Here is a 25,482-nt window from a genome sequence, read left to right as displayed (position 1 = left end):
AATATTATCCTTAACCTAAAAGAATCCTATAATATCAAAATCTATCCGACATAATTGTCACTTTGGGCCCAAAAAAAATTCTTACTTTGTGATGATGAACCCATGGAAGAATATTAATCTATATGCTGATATGGATAAAAGAATAATGCAATTCGGATCCTGCAACAGTTAAATTTTTTTTTTTAACACGTGGATTTGTTGTATTTATAAAAATAAATAAATACCACAAATTGAGAATATAAAAAACTTAGATGAGTCAACGTTAAATTTTGTTCCGTCTAAAAAACAAACATTGAAATTTTCTTGCGGGGGACAATTTAAAAGAGTTTTCTTTTTCATATTTTAATAGAATTAAAGCTAATACAAGAAAATACGATTAAAATTATTTTTAATAATATTTTCTTAGCCTTGTTCTTTCTTTTTTTTTTTGCTCCTGTTTTGTTATTTATTTCTAGTTTCTACATCAATGATATTTAACAAAAAAACAAAGAAAGAAATACAAAAAATAATTAATTAATGCCATCATATCATATATAAATACCTAAAGGATCGGGGCCTACCTGAAATCTAGTCCAAAACCCAAGATGAAAACTTATATCCGACCCAGAAGGGGCCCAAATCAGGGCCTAGATCCGGCCCATTTGGAGGAGGCCTAAGGCAAAGTTTATAAATATTTTTGAGGATCCACCATTTAACCCTCATAAGGTCTGATCTTCAACTTATCCTCTCTAACTCTGTTTTTCTTCTCCTCCTAGAGTCATATGTGGTGGTCGTAAACTGTCATGTCAAAAATAAATATATCCTTGTTTTGTGTGCAAATTCTGCATTTTTAAATAAAAATTTAAAAAATAATATTAGAAACCATAACTAATAACGATATCATTATTCATGTGCTGTATATTCATTGAATAATTTATAGTCAAAAGAAATAATAAATCATAATCTCCTTAACCTCATCTAATGAAAATGCACTACTCTAAACCTATCTCCAACCATATTCCATATCTCATTCCCTATTATATTATAAATAATTCATTCCCTAGTCTGATTTTGTCTTGAAAGTTATACACGCTTCAACCACTTTCTTTATTCTCCTATCTATTTCACTCCTTATTCCACTTATTTATTAATAAACTTTAATTCTATTTATTTTATCTCTCTTATATTTTTTATTACTATACAAAGTTATTATTTATTTGATAATTTAATAATAATCAAATACACACTTACACATTACATTAAAATAATGAGATATACACATAATCAATAATTAAATATACAAAATAATCAAATACATATAAAATAAATAATTAAATACACAAAATAATAAAATACACGTATACACAAAAAAATCAAATATTTGCCTACAAAGAAATATATAATTAATACACACATATAAAAAAATTAATAATTAAATTCACAAAATATAATTCACCCATATCTTCAATACATACAAAACATATACAAAATCAAAATATACATCACAAACATAGGTATTTCAAAGAAGGAGAGAAAATTGCTAGAGGAGGGAGTTGTTGTCGCCGTCGCTACTCCTCGCCTCCCCAACGTTGCTTGCCGGATCTAGTGTTTGCAAGTTGGAGAATACGATGTTCTGCTCATTGTCGACACCAAATCTAGCCACTATTCTTCTCGTCATCACTGTTGGTTGCCACAGTTGCTGTTGTTGCTCATCGCCGGCAACACCTTCAAATTCCAAATCTGGAACAAAGAGCCATTAGGACAAAATGCAATAAGGAGCCAATTTTAGCTCCTCATCTCTAGCGAGCCAAATTTTAGAGAGTGACAAGACAGATAGAGAGGTGCGTTGGAGCTAACTTTCAATAATTTTCTCTTCAAATTTTGACTTGATTAGAGTTTAGGGATAGCGTTGGAGATGGCCTAAACCCTAAACCGTTATCACTCATTATTCTTGGTATTATTTAAATTTAAATTAAAAAAATAAATTTTTATCTTTATTTTGTATAAATTTTATTTGATATATATTTCTTATTACCCAACATTATATAAGTGGACAAGTAATGAGTGTGAGGATCCAAATCATTGGAACTATAAACTAATTGAAACCAATGCTATTTGACTTGCACTTGCTATGAACTACGAATAGGGACAGAGCCAGGATTTTGGTCTAGTGGGGGTGAAGTTAAATAAAAATATATAATTTAAAAAATAAGATAATAGTGATAATATTAAAATATTATTTTTTCACAATTATTTCTTACGACTTTTTATACTATAAATTGCAATTGTTTAAGAAAATTACATTGATTATTTGAATATTTAGACTCATCATAACCACGAAAAGTTAGTTTTTGTCGTAGAAAAAGTCGAACACAATCAATTGATGCATTTAAACATATTCAATAATCACACGGTGTTTGTTCTAATTGTCTGAATAAAACTATCTTAATATTTTGTTCTTGATTCATTAAGATTTCACAATTGTTTCAAGTTTAATTGTGTGCACTATTATCATCTCCAACATAAACTTAAAGTCTATCTATTTTTTTTTTTAAATAACTTAATTCTTCTTTCATGAAAGAATCACTATTTCCTTATTCCACATTATTTGTTTTAAAAAATAACACTATAAACAAAATGCGACATATTTACTTATATTATATTCTAATCAATTACTAAATTCATTGAACCAAGTTGAAATGAATCATCTTGATTTTGAGACTGACACAGGTCTCTTTACAAGTAGACTATTCTAATTTGATTTTAAAAATTAACATTGTAATCCATTATTATAGTTCTTAACTCGGGATCTGTAGGAAGTTGTGCAATATCAATTTGCTCAATACTTGCTTGGTTAATTTGTTTATTTTCTTCAATATAAATTTATTCTATGTTTGCTTTATTTGCTTCACAATTTTATTCAATACTTAGTTTTATTTGCATCATCAATGTAAAAAAATAAAATTATGAACAAATTATAAAAAATATTGTGATAGTTACTACTGGCCATTATATACTTGCTTTATTCAATACTTATTATTTTTTAATTTATAGTAGTAAAATATAATATATATTTTTTATTTTTAATAATAAATTATTATAAAAAATAAATAAAAAAAAAATCTAGCCCAATAGAGGCAACTCAGGTGGCTCCGCCCCGACTGCGAAGCCAATTAATCACTAGCCTTTATATATATAAAAGTATGATAGTTTGTAAAAGAATTTTTCCCCCAAAAACTTACATTAATTACTAAAAATAGCAGTAATTAAATGTTTGTATTTTTTAATAAATTAAAGATAGTAATTAAATTAAAAAATTAAACATAGGTTTCAAATACTATTTATAATATTTATTTATAACTTAATTTTAAATTCAATTAGTCTTCTCATCAATTAATTAAAAAAAAGTATTATTTTTTTATCAATATTATTAATTAAAAATATTTATAATATTATTTTTGATTAATTCCTCAATTAAACTCTCAATCAATCAAAAATAAATATTATTTATGAAGAATATGTATAAACAATTTAAACTATTAATTAAGTCATAAAAAATTGCTCATTTGTATAAAATAAAAATAATTTGTATTTAGCACTTTTTATTCAAAGCAATTGAAGATCTCCTATAAAGTATCTTGAAACTTTTCATGATCAATTAAATAAATATTATTAATAAGAAATTTGAATAGACAATTTAAATTATTAATTAAGTCATGTATAGATATATAATTTCTTAATAAATTAAAAATAAATATTATTAATAAAAAATATTTATAATATTATTTTTTATAATTCCTCAATTATTAAAAAATAAATTTTATTATATGAGTTTTTCAATTTTAATTAAGATTTAACATATCACATTTGCAAGACTATGCAAGAAAATTAATATATAGTGAAAGAAAAATAAGTCAAAATTCATATTTTCAAAATTTTGTTATCACTACTGTGATGCTATGGAAAAAGAAGGAATACAAAAAAATCAAAAAAAGAAGAAGTGAAAAAGTTGGTAACGTGCAGCGCACCTCGCGGCCGCATGCCGCGAGGAGAAGCTGCCTCGCGGCAGTGTTAGCCGCAAGGCACATTGCCGTGAGGCCTAATTGTCTCGAGGCTACGTCGTAGCAACCTCCCCCACCTTTTTGGCTTGGCTTTGACCTATTCAGCAACCGCCACGTGTCGACACCAGCCACCCTTGAGAATCGTGCCCTATAAATATCCAGCTACAGGACATTAATGGGGGTAGAAACTTTGGTGAAATCTGGACATTTTGAATACACTTTTACTATTTTTTCGTGAATATTCATTGGGATTCGGGACTGACTTTGGCATCAGAAGGTCTTTGCGAAAAAGATTTTCGTGAGCCTTCTAACCCATTTTCTCAGCATTAACAGGGTCGAATTCTTGCGGCTAGGGTAAGGTCTTGCGGCGAACATAGCGGTGAAGGCCAAGCCTTATGGCAAAACTTGCGGCAAAGCTAGTGGCGAGACCTTATGGCAAGAGCTAGCGACGAGACCTTGTGGCAAGAGTTAGCGGCGAGAGTTAGTGGCGAGACCTTGTGGCAAGAGCTAGCGGCGAGAGCTAGTGGCGAGACCTTGTGGCGAGAGTTAACGGCGAGATCTTGTGGCAAGACCTTGTGGCGAGAGTTAACGGCGAGACCTTGTGGCAAGAGCTAACGGCGAGACCTTGTAGCAAGAGCTAGCGGCGAGAGCTAGTGGCAAGAGCTGGCGGCGAGAGCTAGTGGTGAGATCTGGTGGCTAGAACTAGTGGCGAGACCTGGTGGCGAGAGCTTGTGGCAAGAGCTAGTGGCGAGACCTTGTGGCAAAAGCTAGTGGTGAGACCTTGTAGGGGAGAGCTAGTGGTGAGAACTAGCGGCCAATCCTTGCGGCGAGCATCCTAACGGCAATCTCCCTTGAAGCAACATCTCTTACGGTAACCTAACTTCACCTGACACCGAGCTCGAAGTGAACCCTACATCACAAATTTTAATTGTTATATTTTGACAACAACAATTACAAAAATTAAATTTCAAGATCAGAAATTAAAAATTTCAAATGAATTTTTAATTAACATTAAAAAATTCATGTTTCCTCACAAAGTTTTAATTTATATTTATAATTTATAAATAAATATATAATATAATAAATATTTTTATTTTAATAATTAATCAATCATTATTTTTAATTTAATGCAAGAGTTTTTCAATATTAATTAAAATTTAAAATATTGCACTTTTAAGACTAATATATAAATTTTTAATATTAATTAAAATTTAATTTTTAAATTTATTGTGATTACATCTCCTGCAGGTGAACACTAGTTTTGATAAAAAGAAATTATTCATTGGCTGTATTTCAATTAGATCATTAAGAAAAGATATTAATTTTTGAATACAATAAAAATAATTAAAGTATTTATATAAAAATATAACAAAATTAAATTCATAATTTTATACTTCCTATAAAATATTAACCACCAACTAAGTCATCTTAAAAAACAAATATATTAGAATTTGCCCGAAAGACCGTCAAACCAGATTGAAGTGGGAAACCATACCTCTGATCGGCACGTGATCAGACAGATTGCAAAGGGCAACTACCACATTGGCACGTGGTCTATTCACTAAAATATATATATTCTATGACGACTTCCGTCCCTTCCAATGAACAGATCTGAAATGGATCCAGAGCCGTTATTATCTAAACCGACGGTCTGGATTAACTTGATAACACCATAATTACATTTTCTAAATTCTAATTGGCTCTTGAATCTGGACTAGCAATTCCCGGTACAACCAACCCACTGCCAGCTCATGTGACAGACGAACAATCGACAGGTTCAAACCGTCAACGGTGTCCACCTCTCCTGCAAATTTACGAAACAGCCCCTCTATATAGCTGCTATTTACACGAGAAAAGAAAGTGAAGCGGAGAGAGAGAGAGACGGGGAGAGGGTGAGGGGGAAATCAATGCCACAAAACACTTTCTCTCTCTAGTTTCTGTCTTTGTCTCTGTATTTATATATATAAGGCTTTCTCTCTCTACAGGTACGGGCGCTGGGGTTGTTGAATCAATCGAGAGATTGCGAACCTCTGTGGTTCGTAGATCGATCGATCTATTTTTTCTAATCAATTTTTCAGTTTAAGATTGGTTATTTTAGGGTTAATTGCTTGGATCGGGAGTAGTTTTTAATTCTCTGTTTACAATAATGTTTTTGTTCGACTGGTTCTATGGAATTCTCGCTTCTCTCGGTCTGTGGCAGAAGGAGGCCAAGATCTTGTTCTTGGGCCTTGATAATGCCGGCAAAACGACGTTGCTTCACATGTTGAAAGACGAGGTTAGTTTCACATTTTGTGTATGTATATATGTTGTATCTGTAGTTATTGTTGAAAATGAGCCTGAAGAATTTGGAGTTTCTGCAGATTTGATTTGTTTTACTCAGCTTTGTTTGTTTGTTTGCGAGGAAAATTCTTCTGATATTCTTTTTTCCATTCCTTCGGGAAATGATTTGTACGACGCAAACATGGAACATAGACAAACTGATTGATATTGGAAAATGTTAATAGTGATATGTATGGTTGGTTTATCATGTTTTAGGGGAAAACTTCCTCGGTTGTTTCTTATTGAAATAGTCGGAGCAATGATGATAACTTATGTCGAATAAAGCAAATAAATAAATTGAGCTCGGGTTGTACCGGATCTTGTTTGTAGGAGTTTTAAGCCATTGGAGTGTGGAAAATTTTGGCTAGATTTAATGAATGTCCTCGGCATTTTATTATTTTTCCATTCCAGAAGAGTGCCTACCCCGCATTCCGTTTGGAGCTAATATATTATTCATTAATGTGGATCCTGGCAGAGATTGGTTCAGCACCAGCCCACTCAATACCCAACATCAGAAGAACTGAGTATTGGGAAAATCAAGTTTAAGGCTTTTGATTTGGGAGGCCATCAGATTGCCCGCAGAGTTTGGAAAGATTACTATGCCAAGGTAGATATTTATTGTCATTTGGCATTGCGCAATTTCTTTTACCCTCATTGTGAATAAATTATTATTTTTTTGTTTCTGTTAGTTTTAATTATTTCTCTCTATTCAGCTGCTGTGTAGTGTACTCACGCGGCATTATAAATTTTAATCTTACTGTCCCAATGTTACTAAATTTTATCCAAATATCCAATAGTTTTCAAACAATTAAAGATTTATGTGAATTTTACCCTAAAGGGGGCCAAGTTTTCAGCCATATGGTCTCTATGTATGCCCACGATGTTGTTATGGTATCTTTTGGTGGGAAATTGCAAGCAGAAGTATCCATATTAAAAGTGTGCATCTCATTTTAGACCCTCTTCTATCTTATATCTTGAAATGTAGCACATTTTTTCTTATCATAATTGGATACGCCTCTATCCTTTTATGAATGTACTTGCATACAACATTAATACATTAGAATTTGTTGGAAATATCACAATTGTTGAAATCTAGCAATCAAAGAGGGCTGTCAAGACAGCTGTTACAGCTGTAAACATTGATTATAAATGGCAGATTCTATGGAGGCAAACAAGGATGACTTTTGTGTTAATTAGGGTGACTTTTTTGTATGATGAATTGTAATTATGATGACTTTTGTATTCTTTCTTTTTGTTTAAGATTTCTAAGCTGTAATCTAAGAGGTTATAAATAGAGAATAAACCAAAGGGGCAAGATGTCTTTGCTTGCTACTATTCTTACATGGTATCAGAGCATTAGGGAACCTTACGTGGGCAATCCTTTTCCAGCCTTCACTGCCAATTATTTCCCTAACCTCCAGCCTTCATTGCTGTTCAGTTTTTCCGGCCTAACCTCCAGTCTTAATTGCTGTTCAGTTTTTCGGCCTTACCTCCAGCCTTCTCCCTAAATCTTCCACCGCCATCCTTAAGGTTTTTTGGTGTTGTTGCAGCCTTCATTGTTGTTCAAATCACTACCTTCAATTCATTTTTTTTTTTTAGGTTTTTCAGTCTTCATCACTGCATCTATTTAGCAGATATCGCAACTACCATGTCTACAATTTTTGATGCAGTCACTCCAAATCCTTCTAATCTTCCAGTAGAGGATCAACCCACTGATCCTTAGCCTACCGAAAATATACCCGGCTTTCATAGTGATCTCCATTCTATCAATTCAGCTTATTGACTCCATGGAAAGAATTATCTACAATAGTCTCAAGTCGTCTCTACCTATCTAAAGGGGCGTGGAAAACTGTCTCACCTAACCGATAGGGGCCCTAGCTCTATCGATCCAAGATTTGGGGCATGGGATGAAGAAGATGCTATGATTATGTCATGGCTTTAGAACTCCATGCTAGCAGGAATAAGTAGAAACTGCATGTTTCTATCTTCTGCTCACGATATTTGGGAAACTCTTCGCAAAAGTTATTCAATGAAGCAAGATGCAGCAATTATCTATGAGCTGTAGACCGAGGCTGCTGCTATGAAGCAAGGGGGGATGATAGTGACTGATTATTATAATACTCTTACTAGTATTTGGTCTGAGATCGATCATTACCAAAATAAGACAATGATCTTCTTAGAAGATACTCAAACTCACTCTGCATTTGTGGAGAGAGATTGAATATTTGATTTTCTTGTTGGTCTTAACCTAGAGTATGACCAAGTAAGAGTGCAGATTTTAGGAAAAGATCCTATGCCTTCTATTTCAGAAGTATTCTCTATTGTTCAAGGAGAAGAGACACGGCGCTCTGTCATGTTTTATCCACCAACATTTGTTGGATCTGCTATGGTAGTAAACAAATTCGCACCAGCTGCAGGTAAAGCAAGATCTAAGTTCAACAAGGATGATTTGTGGTGTAGCTACTGCAAGAAACCAAGACACAAAAGAAAATTGTTTCAAACTTCATGGAAAAGAACAAGTACTTAGCAAATTGGGAGGTTTTAAAGAATTCCCAATGGCTAGGCCAATCTCACTAATCAAGACAACTCTCAACCAAGGCAAACTTCCTCATTGGGTATTGATATAAAAGAAGAGATTGAACGATTGAAAAATCTCCTTGATACACTCTCCAAGTCCTCTAGTTCTTGTTCATTTGCCCGGAATGGTAAGTGTCTTATTTCTTCTTCTTTTAATGCTTTTGGAACATCTCCACCTAACTATTGGGTACTTGATTCTGGTGCTACTGACCACATGACCCATGATTCTACTTCATTTATTTCCTATACACCAAGTTTAGGGTATCGCAAAATCACTGTTGCCAATGGATCCTCTCTTATTGTTGTTGGTGAAGGCCACATTACCTTAACACCTTCTCTTCATTTAACTAATGTCCTTCATGTCCCAAAACTCACTACTAATCTCTTATCTATTTCTAAACTAACTAAAGACCTAGACTGCATTATTAATTTTTCTGACAACCATTGTGTATTTTAGAATCGGATATCGGGGAGGAAGATTGGAGTTGCTAAAGTCCAAAATGGGCTATATCTTCTTGATAATATGTAGGCTCTTGTTACTTCTATGAAACAACCTGCTGGAACACAACTCAAATCACCTAAATAGTATGATATTTGGCTTCACCATAGATGTTTAGGTCATCTCAGTTTTGGTTCTCTTAAATCTATGTTTCCTTCTTTATTCCTGCATGTCTCTAGTACTAATTTTCATTGTGAAGTGTGTGAACTTGCTAAACACCATCGTGTATCTTTTCCACCTTCATCAATACAAACTTCAGCTCCTTTTGATTTAATTCATTTCGATGTATGGGATTCTTCCAAAGTCTCTAATCTAAATGGGGTTAAGTGGTTCATTACTTTTATTGATGACTATACTCGGGTCACTTGGCTATTTTTGCTAAAAGAAAAATCTGAAGTCTCGAAGATCCTTTAACATTTCATTCAACTCATCTATACTCAATTTATGGTTCACATTAAGCGTATCCGGACAGACAATGGGAAATAATATTTTAATCATACTCTATATCATTTTTTTCAATCCTATGGGGTCATTCATGAGTCCTCTTGTGTTAACACTCCTTAGCAAAATGGAGTTGCTGAGCGGAAAAATCATCACCTTTTAAATGTGACTCAAGCCCTTCTCTTTAACACCCATGTTCCATCTTATTTTTTTGGGGAAGCAGTCTTAACTGCTACACAACTTATCATTTGATCCCCATCTCGGATCCTTGACCGGCAAAGTCTCCTTCAAAAACTCTCTATTTCCTACCCTCACCTACCATATTTGACTGATTTACCTCTCAAGGTCTTTGGTTGCACTGTTTTTGTCCATATCCAGAAAATCAACTGCACTTAACTTGACCCTAGAGCACTTAAATGCCTATTTCTTGGTTATTCTAACACTCAAAAGGGATACAAGTGTTATCACCCCTCTTCTTAGAAGTTCTTTATATCTCTTGATGTTTCCTTTCATGAAGATCAACCATTTTTCCTTCTCCCAACCTTCATCTTCAGGGGGAGCACTATTCCAATTTAGAAGATGAAGCTTTTCTCCTTCCTTTGTCTGCATAACTGACCATGATCAGCTCTTGCAGCCTTCACCAACTGACCTAGACCAGCCTTTGCCTACATCCATTAACCAAGACCAGCCTACAGACCAACCTTTGCCTACAGCTACTGACCAAGACTAGCCTTTGCCTATAGCCGCCAATCATGACAATGACCTTTCTATGACTAGCAATCAGTCCTCCCCTATGCTAGCCTTTCCGTTGAAATCTCTAAATCAACAAGAGACAAGGAAGCATAAGAAGCCTACACTTGTATACTCAAGAATACCACAGCCTAATTTGGACCAAGAGCTACTCACCAATTCCAACTCGACATCAGGTAATGATTCTTTGGAACCTGGTTGTTTTGACTTTCAAAATCCTACTGATCTTGAGTGACCTATTTCATTGAAGAAGGGTACCCATAATTGTACTCAAACACCCTATTTCTCAATTTGTTTTCTCTCATTGGTTATCTTTACAACATTCATCCTTTCTTTCAAATCTTGACTCCATAACTATCCCAAAGATTGTTCATGAAACGTTAAAAGATAAGAATTGGACTCTTGCTATGAGGGATGAAATTAGTGCTCTAGGAAAAAACAAGACTTGAGAGGTGATTGATCAACCAAAAGGAAAAAGGGTAGTAGGCTGTAAATGACTTTATATGCTCAAATACAAAGCTGATGGGTCATTGGAAAGGTATAAAGCTTGCTTAGTTACTAAAGACTATACTCAAACCTATGGGATCGATTACCAAGAAACTTTTGCACTAGTGGTTAAAATGAATACTGCTAGAATTCTATTATCTCTTGCAGCTTGCTTTGACTAGAATTTGCAATAGTTTGATGTTAAAAACACCTTCCTACATGGAGATTTAAAAGAAGAAGTCTTCATGGAATTACCACCTAGTTTTGATGATAAATTTGATCCAAACAAAGTCCTCAAGCTAAGGAAAGCTCTCTATGGACTAAAACAGTCCCCTAGAGCATGGTTTGGCAAATTTACTGAAGCTATGCTAAGGATGGGATATCGACAAAGCCAAGGAGATCATACCCTCTTCATCAAACACTCAAAGGAAGGTAAACTCACTATCCTTCTAGTATATGTTGATGATATAATTGTAACTAAGAAGGATGATATTGAACAAGAAAAATTGAAGATTCAGCTGGCTAAAGAGTTTGAAATTAAAGATTTGGGAAGGTTGAGATATTTCCTAAGGATTGAAGTTGCCTATTCTAAACAAGGCATATTTATTTCCCAAAGGAAATATGTTTTTGATTTGCTCAAAGAAACAGGGAAGCTAGGATGTTGAGCTTCCAGTACTCCAATTGAGCAAAATCACAAACTGGGAGGACAAGAAGATGGAGGTGCTGTTGATGAGGTCAATATCAAAGACTGGTAGGAAGGTTAATTTACCTATCTCATACACGACCTAATGTTGCTTACTCGGTAGGGGTTGTTGGCAGATTTATGCATAATCCTAGAGAAAAACATATGCAAGTTGTCCACAAAATCTTACAATATTTGAAAGCCACACCAAGGAGAGGAATTTTATTTAGAAGAAGAGGAAAATTGACTATGGAAGCTAATACAGATGCTGACTATGCTGGATCCTTGACAGATAGAAGATCTACTACAAGTTATTGTATATTTCTTGGAGGAAATATTGTTTCATGGAGTAAAAAACAGTCAGTGGCATCCCAATCTAGTGTTGAGGTAGAACTCAGAGCAATAGCTCATGGAATTTGTGATTTGTTATGACTGAGAATTCTTCTCAATGATTTGGGATTAAAAAGAGCAAAACCTATGAGGTTATATTGTGACAACAAGTCAGCAATAAGCATAACACATAACCCAATGCATCATGATTTAACTAAATATATAGAGATTCACCAATATTTCATCAAAGAGAAACTTGACAATGGCCTCATCACCATACCATACGTCTCTTCACATAATGGACAGATGTCTTCACAAAATGTCTTCCTACAACTAGATTTGAAGAAATTACATGCAAGCTAGGAATGGAGAATATCCACTCACTAGGTTGAGGAGGAGTGTTAGAAATATCACAATTGTTGAAATCTAGCAATCAAAGAGGGCTAACAAGACAGCTGTTACAGCTTTAAACATTGACTGTAAATGACAAATTCGATGGAGGCAATCAAGGATGACTTTAGTGTTAATTAGGATGACTTTGTTTTATAATGAGTTGTAATTAGGATGACTTTTGTATTCTTTCTTTTTGTTTAAGATTTCTAAGCTTTAATCTAGGAGGTTTTAAATAGAGAATAAACCAAAGGGGCAAGGTGTCTTTGCTTGCTACTATTCTTACATAATTTATAATGTGGTGAGCAACTGTAAGTTGAAGTATTTTTGTTGTAAGTGTGTTTATCTTATTTTAGACTCTCCTATATTATTATATATGAGATGTCGTATCTTTTATCATAATTGGATAGGCCCTTATCCCTTCATGTGGGTATTCCTCTTTCTATTAATACCACAAAATCACAAGAAAGAATAACTTTGTAATTGTTATTCTTTTTCCTATTGTCGGGAAACCTTTGTCAACGTGTGCAGAAAGACTACCTATTCATCATTCACTGATGAGCTTATAAAGGATTGCCTATTCTTTATCGTCTTAATATTTTTCTCTGCTTTTGCTTCAGAGAGAACTGGAAATATGAAATAGGAACACTTTTTATGATGTTTCTGTGACTCCATAATTCCAGATAAACATTTGTGTTTGATTCATTTATGGAAGGCAGACGTTAGGATAGGGAGAGTTCACTGATGACCCCTTTTTGTTATCAGGTGGTGTTGTACTAGTACCTCACTGAACATATATATATATGTTTATTTCATGCAATCTGTTTTTAGGTGTATCTAGGTCCTTTATTTTGAATTAATGAGTTATCCTTGCAAGTACTTGCTTCACATTATATAATTATCACCTGGTCTTGGACACACCTGGAAGTCTATCTTGAGAATTATATTTTCTTCAACAACAGAAAGAAAAGAACAAAAGAAACACGCTTGGGCGACTGGTCATTTGGCTGTCCTTTTTATGGTTTAGTAACATTATTTGTGGGGTAAGAGCAGTCAAAATTATTTGGTTTACTGATTAGCATGTTATTGGTCTTGAAGGTGGATGCTGTAGTCTACTTGGTGGATGCTTATGACAAGGAAAGATTTGCGGAATCGAAGAAGGAACTCGATGCTCTCCTGTCTGATGAGGCCTTGGCTAATGTGCCATTCCTAATCTTAGGCAATAAGATTGATATCCCTTACGCTGCTTCAGAAGATGAATTGCGTTACCAGATGGGTTTGGCTGGCGTCACCACAGGGAAGGGGAAGGTAAATCTGGCAGACTCAGGTGTCCGTCCACTCGAAGTGTTCATGTGCAGCATTGTTCGCAAAATGGGCTATGGGGATGGCTTCAAGTGGGTTTCTCAGTACATCAAGTAGTAGGAGGCAATGGGATATGAGATTTAACTGTGTTTTACATGGTATATTTGTACTGGACTTGAGTTGGAATTCTGTTAGTCTGTTTGAAATAGCTTCCCTTGTTCCAGTTCTTCTGGTGAAATGATAAAACATGCTCCCTCGTACCATTTCGATTATGTGGTGCCAAATGCTTGATCATTTGTGTCCACGAGGACCACAAATTGAAGGAGAGGGCTTCCCTGCAATGAAGTTAAAACCATTATTTCATCTGTACCCCTCATCTCTATGCTACATGTTTTCTTGTAAGCATTTCCAAGTAATAAGTGACTGAATTTCCAGTTTCAACTTTCAAGACTACTTGTAAATGAATCGCTTGTGTGAAGATGGCGTGTCTCCGCATTTTCATGTTGCTACTACATAGGATCAATCTTCAGATGTTACTACATAGTGCCGGGTATTGTTGAATTCCTATATTTTGTTCAATCAAAAACCATTACCAATTCAATAAGGATTTCACGGGCTATGGGTTTGTTTTTGATATTCACATTCGCTTTTAATGATCCAATTACTCAAAACAATATTTTTCGTCCACCGTTATCACTAGGTTTTTCTTGATCTCTGTTATATGTTTGTTTTGCACCGTGGCATGAAACATCTTTCCGCAAAAAGATGTTTCCATACATTGTGTTCTTATAATTGTGTATCATTAGTTCATTACCCCATTCGCATCGGCAGCGGATAGCTTCTTACATCAACTGTCCATCATATTCCAGGGGAAGTATATATGATTACCCATAATAGAATAGCTTTTACCCAAAACAAAATTACCAACAACATATAAAATATATGCAAATATATGTAATATATAACCCAGACCTAATAAAATCAATTCACATTCGGAGTTGAGTGATTCCTACACTAGGAGTGAGGAAAACAGAGGAGAGAATTGAAGTCGTATCGTTGGTGGGCTGTTGCTGAGCCATTTGAAAGTCGAATACAAGATGAGTTTGAGAAATCGTTATTTGCAAAGGTGCATTGAATACAATGTTTGATGCGATGGTAAGCAGAAATGAAACGATAAGTTATGATCACCATCACCAATTTATCAAATTGCGGGTGTTTGGTCTAGTGGTATGATTCTCGCTTCGGGTGCGAGAGGTCGCGAGTTCGATTCTCGCAACACCCCACCCCCCACCTTTATTTTTGGCCGAATACTGTTTTCTCTGTTTTTTAGAAATGTAATAGCAAACGACACCACTATAAGTATCCCAACAACATACTACATTCAGAGACTCGGTTGCAAACACAGGCGAGAAGTGAATCTTCACTTGAAGAAGAGAGACAGCAAAAGAAAATGTGGATGAGGAGGTCACGGATACGGATCTGCTGGGTTGTCTTAACCCTAGCTTCGTTCTCGCTCGAGTGGCAACCGGCCGTGGGCGATGACGTTGTTGTTTTGACGGAGGACAACTTCGAGAAGGAGGTTGGCCAAGATCTCGGCGCTCTCGTAGAGTTCTACGCTCCTTGGTCTGATTATTTTTCGCATCCGATGTCATGTTCTAGCTATGTGTTTGGTGCTTTAAATGAGTAAAATGTGTTCGTTTGAATTCAAATTAGTCATCTGATGAGATTGATGGAATTTACGGCGATTTTGATTGTGTTTGGGGAATGGATCCGTGTCTCCTGATTTAGTCATATTATAGATCTAAATTTTGGCACAAGTTGACTCCATTGTCTGTGAGTATGTTGTCATTATTGTTGTTGCCAATTATCTGTTGCGTTACATTGGTAAATCAAAAGTAACTTATTAAAGCAAAATTGATAAATCTAAGTAGACCAAGGTTTGGAAGCATTGTTGGTGTTCACTGTGGTTGCATAACAAAATTATATTCAACGTGCTAGTTAAATTACTTGGATGTTTATGATGTTTCCAGACAATTCTACTGATTCGCAAAATGCTAGGATATTAGTGTTTGACGGTAAAACTAATCAAAGTGCTGAGTAGGAGGCTAAGGCGTGTGTAGCATGCCACTCTTTTTGCATTATGTGGTGTCTTTGGTGGCAGAGAAGAAGTAGATATTTGATGATACCAAAATTTGATTTATTGGTTGAAGAGAACATTGTTATTCACCTTTTTGGTGGACTCTGGAGATACTCAATTCTTGTTCTTTTTGGTAAGTGATGATGCTAGGGAAGATCACCAAGTTCGTCAATATATAAACTCCTGTAAAGGCAGGGATTTGTGTCCTAGTATAGTCTCTGACAATCAAGTTCGTACTTGGAAATGAGTGAAGATAGATTAGTAATGAGTTTTTGTAGTCAGATATGTTTACCAATTGAGGCCTTACTCATTATATAGGTCGGGCTTGCAATGGGTAAGTGAGATTCTCTACAAAATTCCCAATCGAGATGTCTAGCTCCAGGTAAGATCTTTCAGACATGGACCTTTTCCTCAGGCAGCAGAGGAGCTGGTAGGCTACATGTCACACTCTGCCCAGCAGGACATGTGGCCCGCTTTGACTGGTTGGACACATGGCACACCGTGATAGGCTGTTCTCGGAAGGGGTCTTGTGGGTAATTTATAAATAAGCATAATCCGGCAATCCCCTTACCAGGCAAGAGGACGTCAGTTCTGCATTTTCTTGAGCAGTTTTCGAGAGGAGCTGCATACAAATTCTGATATGTGGGGCTTGATTTCTCTTTTTAGTAAAGGGTGCCTCCAATAAAATGGTTTCCTCTATAAATGATTTGTTTATAACAAAAAAAATCAGATTATTTTATGAATCTCCTTGTTTCCAAATTTCTCTATTACTATTAGAAGATTTCACATTTTCAGGAGCTCTTGAGATTAGGCTGCTTTGTTGAATACTGGTTTCACCAAATATACCGCTGAGCTTTCTCTGCTCCATTGTTAATATCCTCCTGTTGTTATTTATCTTGCAGTGCCATTCTGGTTTCATGTGCTTTTGGCTTGGTTAGATTCAACCTGTGATTTTGTGTGTCCATTGACAGGTGCGGTCACTGTAAAAAACTTGCACCAGAGTATGAGAAGCTTGGTACAAGTTTTAAGAAGGTGAAATCTATTTTAATTGGAAAGGTTAGTCTTGAGATCCTAGCACAGTGTTTCCAAGTTTGGAGGTTGGTTTTTTGGTGCTTGTTGTATGATGCTGAATCATGATGTTTGATGGTTGGTTTTTTGTTATTATTCCTTCTTATAAGTGTTTGGTTGTTGAATTAATTTGTGTCATGTTTTGGAGCCATGGTTATAGAACTGACTTGTCATGTGTCTACGTTAAATGACTCAAATCTTGCCAGTGCACGAGTGGCATAACAAATCAATTGGCAAGAATTCTTCTGTGTGTTTCATGTTGTTGATGGGTTGACTTCTTCTGTGATGTAGTCACAACTAATTTCCATATATTTGGCTTAGGGCATAAATACTTCCTGATTTTAATTTCTCAAGTTAGTTCCTGAAACCTTCTTTATTGCTCCCTACATTTTTTCTTTTAAAATATTATTTGAAAGGGGGTATTATTTTCCTGATTGTTTTGTCATTCTATTTTTACCGTAGCTCTTCCCTCTACATATCTTCCCTGGCAAAGTCTTTTTTTTTCCTCTAAAGTATGAAGTTCCTTTTGTGTTATGTTATGTATCTGATTGACTGATTGGATAGGAAGAAATGTTTGAGCTCTTCAGTAGAAATTGATACAAGGAATGGCATGGTTTAACGACATTTCAGTTTCCTAATTTATCTGTTCTGTTTAGGATGGAAGGTAGTAATCTTATATGCATCGTTATAGGTACAAAAATGGACATGAAAACTGTATTGGAAAAAGTGAGATTATTTAAGCTACAAGCATATGTCTAGAACAACACATCTTAAGCCTTAATCCCATTAGGTGGGGTTGGCTACACGAACTATTGCTCTCCAACCATGTCTACTACAAGGAAATTTCTAAATTTTTCTTTTTGTCTTTTTATCAGCAGTGTTCATAAGCATAATAACTAAAAAGATAGGAAATATTAAAATTACTACTAACCCAATATGAAGATGCTATTAAATATTCAACATTAATAATGTATGAAATATTAAAAAAAAGAACCACCAGTCGAGTACAACAACACCATTAACAATAATGATAATATAAATATCATTCAACATACAAAAAAGTAACTATCTTGTTGGAGTTTGTAATCAGACTTAATCGTATTTTTTATTCTTTTCACAAAAGCTTATTATATTTATAGATTCTATTAAAAACCACACCATGCCCTCGAGTGTGTCCAGTCCAGATCATGGACACTAGTATTCTTATTTTGTTTGAAAATGAAAGTAATAAGAAAAAGATTATGACACACCATGTAGTGTGTCCAACATGTATTCCAGAAGGCAGTATCATGTTAGAAATAGGTACAACATCCAAAATGAAGGTCAGTGCATGGTAGGCCATATTCATCACATCCAAGAAACAATCAGAGGGAGTCCTAGTTTGTACTAGATGGCAGCCTTGACTTGCTCATGCAATACTCATTTTGTAACCACAACCATTTGATAAGAAAACCTTCATAAAAGGCTTGTGGTTAACATTGGGATTATTTTGTACTTTTTTCTTGAATCTTTCGGAGGTTCTTTATTGTTGTCCATATCATCTTTTGCAGGTGGACTGTGATGAGCATAAGAGCCTCTGTAGCAAATATGGTGTTTCTGGGTACCCGACAATCCAATGGTTTCCAAAAGGGTCTTTGGAACCTAAAAAGTATGTATGAGTATTTCCTTTAAGAGTTTTAGGCACGCATATCCTCTTCAGTTCATTTGGCTACCCTGAAAGTTCTGTTTTTTCTTTATACTCTTTTAAACCATATTTTTTGGGGTTTTGTTTGTTAGGTATGAAGGTGCTCGTACAGCAGAAGCCCTAACCGAGTTTTTGAATAATGAAGGAGGTGATAATCTTTACATAGAAAACCTCTTATTCACTAGAGAGAGCTTATATATGTTTGCATATTTTTTGTTCCCTGCCGCCAGTTTGGTGGTGGTGGTGGGTGTTTTTTTTTTTGGGGGGGGAGGGGGGGGATGAAGTTTGCATCCATTTCAGAAAGGGTATGCATCGTAGCCCTTGAAAAACACACCAATCGTCTGGTTTTAGGATATTTGCACTTTGATTAAGTGCACTTAAAACACGTGTACAGTAAATAGACATGTTTGCATTCCAAATTAACTGCACTACGTTCAATATGATTACCAGAAGAATAGAATTTGGGCATATGTGTGTTGAAATCTACAAGTTGGGTTCAGTACGAAGATACACATGTTATATGGTATGAAATGTATTTGCAAAGAATAATATGTGTTGGGTTCTAATAGAATACAATTTGCTGTTGGATAAACCACCATATATAGGTCATTATGAATGTTTGTGCTTTTGCCAATAGCAAAATCCCAGGTCAAATGGTGTGTGTGTGTGTGTGTTGATGCCACAAGGGGAGTTCAGTAAAACAGACTCATGTTGCATGCCAACCATACATGATGTGATATATTTAACAGAAATGTAAGGATGTATTCTAGAAGAATCTAAATAACATGAAATGTATTTGCAAATAATAAAACACTGGGTTCTAACTGAATTCAGTTTTCAGTTGGATAACCCTCTAGTTTAGTTGAGGTCATCATGAATGTTTGAGCCTTTGCAGATAGCAAAATCCTGTTATTGATATGTATGATGTTGCTTGATTTTCAGGGACTAATGTGAAGATGGCTGCAATCCCCTCGGATGTAGTGGTTCTAACACTTGATAATTTTAATGAAATTGCCATGGATGAAACCAAGGATGTTATGGTTGAATTTTATGCACCTTGGTAAGGATGCAGTTTGATTTACCTTAAATACTGTTTGTGCTTGGATAAAACATGAATGGTGATGTTATATATATCTACACATGGTACATGTTTGCTGATAGGTTCCTCTGGGCCACTCTCAGATGCATCCCAGGGATAAGTTTTTTTGTGTTTGTTGAATTTGAAATGCAATGTTAGTCTGTTCTGCTGCGCCTGATCATCATTTGCATTTCACAGGTGCGGCCATTGCAAACACCTTGCTCCTGTAAGTAGATTCTTGGTGCTTTGATTTTTGTTTTTTGTAGTGTTCATGCTAAACATTACTGGATCACTTAGTTTGTTCTTTTGTCTGTTTTAGACATATGAAAAGGTTGCCACAGCATTTAAGCTAGAGGAAGATGTAGTAATTGCTAATCTTGATGCAGACAAACACAGAGATCTTGCGGATAAGTGAGTCAAGACTAAAATTGCCCTCATAAATTTAGGCTTCTCAGTATCATATTTCAACTGCTTTCAGATTTTCATATGAGTTCTACATGGCACAAAGTCCATCTGTCATAAATTATGCCTTCATGAACCAAATATCTTTATGGGGGATATTATTTCAGTTTTAATTCATCTTATTGTAATTTGTTAACTAGAAGCTCTTCCTTGATGCAAATTTTACTGCCTTACAGGTACGATGTGAGTGGCTATCCTACATTGAAATTCTTTCCAAAGAGCAACAAAGCTGGTGAAGAGTATGATGGTGGCCAAGATTTGGATGACTTCGTAGATTTCATCAATGAGAGGTGTGGCACTAGCCGTGATTCAAAAGGACAACTTACTGCCAAAGTAAGCGGTGCAACTTCATTACCTAAGATTGAATTGTAGTATATTTCATTTTCCTTTTTTCTCAATTTCACTTTTGACTTTATATGGTCTCTTTTTAAAGGCTGGTATACTTGAGGCTTTGGATAAATTGGTGAAGGAGTTTGGAGCTGCTGGAACTGATGAGAAAAAGACAGTTTATGGGCGAATAGAGGATGAAGTTAAGAAGCTCAAGGGTTCTGCTGCGAGGTTGTAATAACAGTTTCTAGGTTTACTGCATAAGCTGTCACAAATCACTTCCACGATAAGAGAACTTTCAGATGCAGAGCAATTTATATGTTCCATATTTTGTGTTTGTTTCTTGTTTGTTTAACACTCTGTTTCCAGATACGGAAAGATCTACTTGAAAGCTGCCAAGAGCTGCATGGAAAAAGGTCCTGATTATGCCAAGAAAGAAATTGAGCGGCTGGAACGCATGCTGAAGAAGGTAAAACTTCAGTTATTCTCTCATAGTATTATTGGTTTGTCTGTCAACAACCATGTAGAGTCTATCTGCTATCAAGTACTTGTTCTAACCCAAGAAATTACTATCCTGTCATTACCATCTACAACATGTCTTTTGTCTGGAAGCATGGCCCACTTCTCCGGCCTATTTGGCTTCAGTAACACAAGTTCTGGAGATTGTTCTGCCTCTTGTTTCATTATCACTCTTTTATTGGTGCAGAGCATAAGTTCAGGAAAAGCTGACGAATTCAATCTGAAGAAGAATATCCTATCCACTTTTGCTTGAATCCGGGAGAACCATCTTTGTTGCGTGCTTCTTGTACCATTTCGTCTTCACGGGCTTGGTTTCCCGAGTTCATCTGTGGGACTGTAGCTTGGCGAATGTACCATTCACAATGCTCTTATTGAACTTATTCTCAGTACAATTTTTTTGCAATCCTAGTTTCAAATAGGACAGTAGAAGAGAGGGAATAGACACAACATTACAATGCGCGATAACAACAAAACAGTAGCCGCTGAGGCACACTTATTTTATTTTTGGAACGGTTGTTATCTTTAGCCAGGTCAGGTTAGTGTGATCTTTTTATGGAAATGAATACGTGATCTTTTATTTGGGGGCCGTTGTTTCTTCTATATGGCCTTGGAGTTGGAGGCCACCATCTGTTGAAAGGTTGCGGACCCTCCATGAAATCTGTTCTGTAATTCTTCATTTATGGCATTGCTGGAAGGCTGATGAGGGAGGTAATTAGATTAGGGTTTCCAGCATCTGCTTCTACATTGGTTACTAACAAGTTCTGTATAGCTAAATATCTCCTTTATACTTATTAGTAATAAGAGTCTTTGTTTTTGTTTTACCATTTTTATTTACAAATAGAAGTTAGTGTGCTTCAAGCATCGTCATGCATGATTGATTCCATTTGATTTTGGAGCTTTGACCTTTGAGGCTTATTCTTAAGAATACTTTGTTGCTTTGGAGCATGTTAATAAACACAATTAAATTGTTTAAAGGTAATTTTCTTAAAAATATCTATACATATATATATATATTCTCTTGAACTGATTTTTATGAACAGTAGTTGGTCTGTCATGTTGTGTGTAAGCATGGGCGCGGATAGCGGGAAGGCATTTACTCCAAATAAAAGGGTAGGTTTTGTCCCCAGAGAGAGAGAGAGAGAGAGAGTATGTAAACACATCGCTAACCAGTGTGGAACTTCCAAGCAGCCAAAATAGACCCACACCACATGGCTCGGACTCAGACCAAGCAGAAATTTGGTTGTGAGCATTTAATTTGATGAACATCCAATCAATTCTTTCTGCTGAAGAAACTCAACAGGCCCTCCTGACCAGCACACTAGTGATTCATGGAAAATTACAGCCATTATGGAGGAGCTAGCCCTGGCCCATGAATAATAATAATAATGGAGCTTGGGCCCTGGATCTTGATGTGAACTCCAGCTGTGTATGTTCCAGCCTTACACATCATCTATGTATGTCTGTTTCTTCCCCCTCTCAGCCTAATTTGATTTCCTACCTGCTTGCTTCTGTAATTCACTTCTTCAACCTTGATGGTTGATACTTGATACTCTCCAACTTAATCAAGCTTTTCTGCACCTTGTAACTTTGTGCCCAACCCCCACCCAAAAAAAAATAAAAATAAATAAAAGATATAAAGAAAAAATCACACACGCACGGCCGCCCGCCCGCTTGTGGGAACATTAGCTTTTAGAAGTGGTCCTGAAATTCAACCCCCAAGAGGTGATCAACACCCAAATTGCACGGAGGATAAGCTTTTTTTGAGAAGAAACATATGCAGGTATCTAATATCAAGTCAATGGCTTTATCAGACTTCTTTATGTCAATGTCTATGGAGACAGCATGATCCTGAAACTGAGATAACAAGCCTCCCACCCCCTTGCAAATCACATACCTCTGCTTGTTCATATGCCAAAAGCCAAATCAAGAAAAGAAAATAACATGAAGGAACAAATATCAACTTCTTGTAGTTGTTATCCAAACTTCCAATCCCAATGAGCGAGCAAGCATCGACACAAGCAAAAAGTAAGTAAATAGATCCTCTCTATCGTCTCCTCCACAAGAATCCTAACAACCATCCCATCAGTTATCTGCATTATGCATCACGATAAAGGTTAACCCAATAAGATACAAACAAAAACTGCTATAAGGTCCTTTGATTTGCCGCTGATGATTTGCTCATGTGTGGTGGGAGTCCTTCATGCAACTGTGGTTCCATTCCATAGGGCCTTACTGTACCTAACAGGGTTCTGGTCCTACACCATGTGGATCACATCATTGGTTCAAGAATCCAAATGGGTCACTGTTTAATTTCTAAACGAAGCCTAGTTTGCAGAAAGAAACCAATTCTAATACAATTTTTATTTATTCATTTTTGCTTCAATAGTCTCCATCATTGTTTCAGACAATCCTGATGAGTCCCTGTTTAATTCCTAAATGAAGCTTAGGTTGCAGAAAGAGACCTATTACTATAAACATCAGCCACGTAGAAATTTTTCTTTAAAAAGGGAATGTCTTATTATTCCTAGGAATGCAACAAAGCCATTAAAATAGCATGGTAACAATACTTCTACAATTATAATTTATTTTAGTAAACGTTTCTTTTCATATATGATTATTGGATATAAGAATTTATATTATTTGGATTATTTTATTTATATAAAAGTTGTGTGATTACATAGCATTACTTTGTTTTATGATCCTAAAAAGCTATAAAAGAGCAATATTCACCCAAAAGTTTTATAAGTATTATGGGTATTTCTCATACCACTTTTTATGGGTTGGACACAGTCTAGTCGACTGGTTAAATCGCTAGAAGTCCAATAAGCCCAAATCTGAGCTCGCCAGAACAATTCGCACATCGCTAAGACCCGAGCTCAGACTGCGGAACCAAGTGAGCTCCAACGAACTCCCACAACCAACCAAACGAGCTCCCAACAATACTTCCAGTTCGCTGGCCTAATCGTTCAATTTACATAACAACATTGCTACTGAATAACCTGAGATAGAGACTCACCTACTTTATCTAAAGCAAACTAGATCCCTAGTAATACGGAACCTACTCTCGATTTTATAGAATTGATGAGAACATATTGTCTCCATGATGTCATCCTTCCATTTTCAAATTTTATGTAGTTGTAGACACCACTCACTATAAATAAGGGTAAAAATATCATTGTAAAGAGAGGACAACAAAAATAATATACTGTTACTTTGCCGGAATATCCAAAGAATAATTATGAAGTAGGCATCGTTATGGTCAACCACGTAAAAACTTATCGTATACTTTCTACTGTCTCTCTTTGCGTTTTGGCTTATTTTCTCATTGCAGGTCTACGAATTACGGTTAACTAATTCTGAACATCGAAAATACGAAAAGCCCATAAAAATAACACTATTTTAGGTTTTTTTTTAATTTTTTTATTATTATTTGCACATAAGTAAATTATAATATTAAATTCCAATCAATAATGCTACCAAAGAAAAACAAGAAACTAAGCCCCTAGGGCATTGGTCGAGTAGTCAGATGAGCAATATGTTGATACCAATTCAATAGGTTGCGAGTTCGATTTTCGCCCTAGGGAATGACCAAAGACCCAACCTACAATTTATCTCATTTGATGTAATCGAAGGCACGAGTACCGAAAATCATGTAAAGGTGGTCATTCCAAGAAAAACATGAAACTAATTAGAATTATACACTAAAAATAAGTGACAACTTTATTCTGTCATTTTAAAATAAATATCTGGATGAAATAATTTATATTTGTAAAATTAGTATGTAATTTCAAAATTACCTTCTTTAGCTAATGTTTATTAAAATAAGTAAGATAAAGTTGTATTATGATAATATTAAAATATTTTCCTAAGCAAGATATGGAATAATCAAGATAAGACTGAAAAATATTTTAAGTTTTTTATCAGATTATTTATTTAATTTTTCATAATACATTGAAAAATATATAAGTTATTTTCTCTTATTTGTAAGGTCCAAAATAAATTTATATAGAGGGAAGAAAGATAAATTTATCTGAATAATTTAAAATAAAAAATTACATAATTTATTTTTTAAAAATTATCAAATAAATTTAATAAAAAAATATTATAATATTTTTTATACTTTGCTTTTTTTGCTTACTGTCGACGTTCAATTTCGACCGACCGTGATTTGTTTTGGGCCGCGGTGAGTCAATCCAAAAATACCGAGAAGAAAGGAAAAAACCCCCCAAAATTCCAAGCGTGTACACCAGAATCTTTACGTAGTTCGGCCAGAACGATGTCTAGTCCACGACCGCAGTCTGATTATTCTCTCAGAGTGGCGGTATCTGATTATTCCTCCTGTCCCTGCCCCTCATAGTCTCTTTGACTCTCATTTATACTGATGGGCTTTT

The 25,482-nt window shown here is 35.2% G+C and overlaps 2 protein-coding genes and 2 non-coding genes across 4 annotated transcripts; all 4 read left to right on the top strand.

Annotated features, from left to right (window-relative positions):
- The first annotated feature begins 5,910 nt into the window (after window positions 1-5,910).
- On the top strand, window positions 5,911-14,264 carry LOC127788738 (GTP-binding protein SAR1A-like). Its single transcript, XM_052317337.1, has 3 exons — window positions 5,911-6,315; window positions 6,835-6,966; window positions 13,613-14,264. Exons 1-3 carry the CDS (start codon window positions 6,187-6,189, stop codon window positions 13,931-13,933), a joined length of 582 nt encoding a protein of 193 aa, XP_052173297.1. The 5' UTR covers window positions 5,911-6,186; the 3' UTR covers window positions 13,934-14,264.
- Window positions 13,191-13,311, top strand: LOC127793644 (small nucleolar RNA snoR83). Its single transcript, XR_008021479.1, has one exon. It is a non-coding gene; the product is annotated as a small nucleolar RNA snoR83 (small nucleolar RNA).
- A 762-nt stretch (window positions 14,265-15,026) lies between the features above and the next one.
- TRNAP-CGG (transfer RNA proline (anticodon CGG)) lies at window positions 15,027-15,098 on the top strand. Its single transcript has one exon. It is a non-coding gene; the product is annotated as a tRNA-Pro (tRNA).
- Window positions 15,099-15,181: 83 nt separating this feature from the next.
- On the top strand, window positions 15,182-21,909 carry LOC127795289 (probable protein disulfide-isomerase A6). Its single transcript, XM_052326882.1, has 11 exons — window positions 15,182-15,439; window positions 16,925-17,009; window positions 18,572-18,669; window positions 18,798-18,853; window positions 19,648-19,765; window positions 19,982-20,009; window positions 20,103-20,194; window positions 20,422-20,578; window positions 20,679-20,803; window positions 20,942-21,041; window positions 21,279-21,909. Exons 1-11 carry the CDS (start codon window positions 15,267-15,269, stop codon window positions 21,342-21,344), a joined length of 1,098 nt encoding a protein of 365 aa, XP_052182842.1. The 5' UTR covers window positions 15,182-15,266; the 3' UTR covers window positions 21,345-21,909.
- Window positions 21,910-25,482: the final 3,573 nt, after the last annotated feature.

The sequence above is a fragment of the Diospyros lotus genome, chromosome 1, assembly GCF_014633365.1.
Source record: "Diospyros lotus cultivar Yz01 chromosome 1, ASM1463336v1, whole genome shotgun sequence".
NCBI classification, from domain to species: Eukaryota; Viridiplantae; Streptophyta; class Magnoliopsida; order Ericales; family Ebenaceae; genus Diospyros; species Diospyros lotus.
The sequence above is the reverse complement of the archived record's forward strand: the minus strand, read 5'-3'. Positions and strand labels throughout refer to the sequence as shown.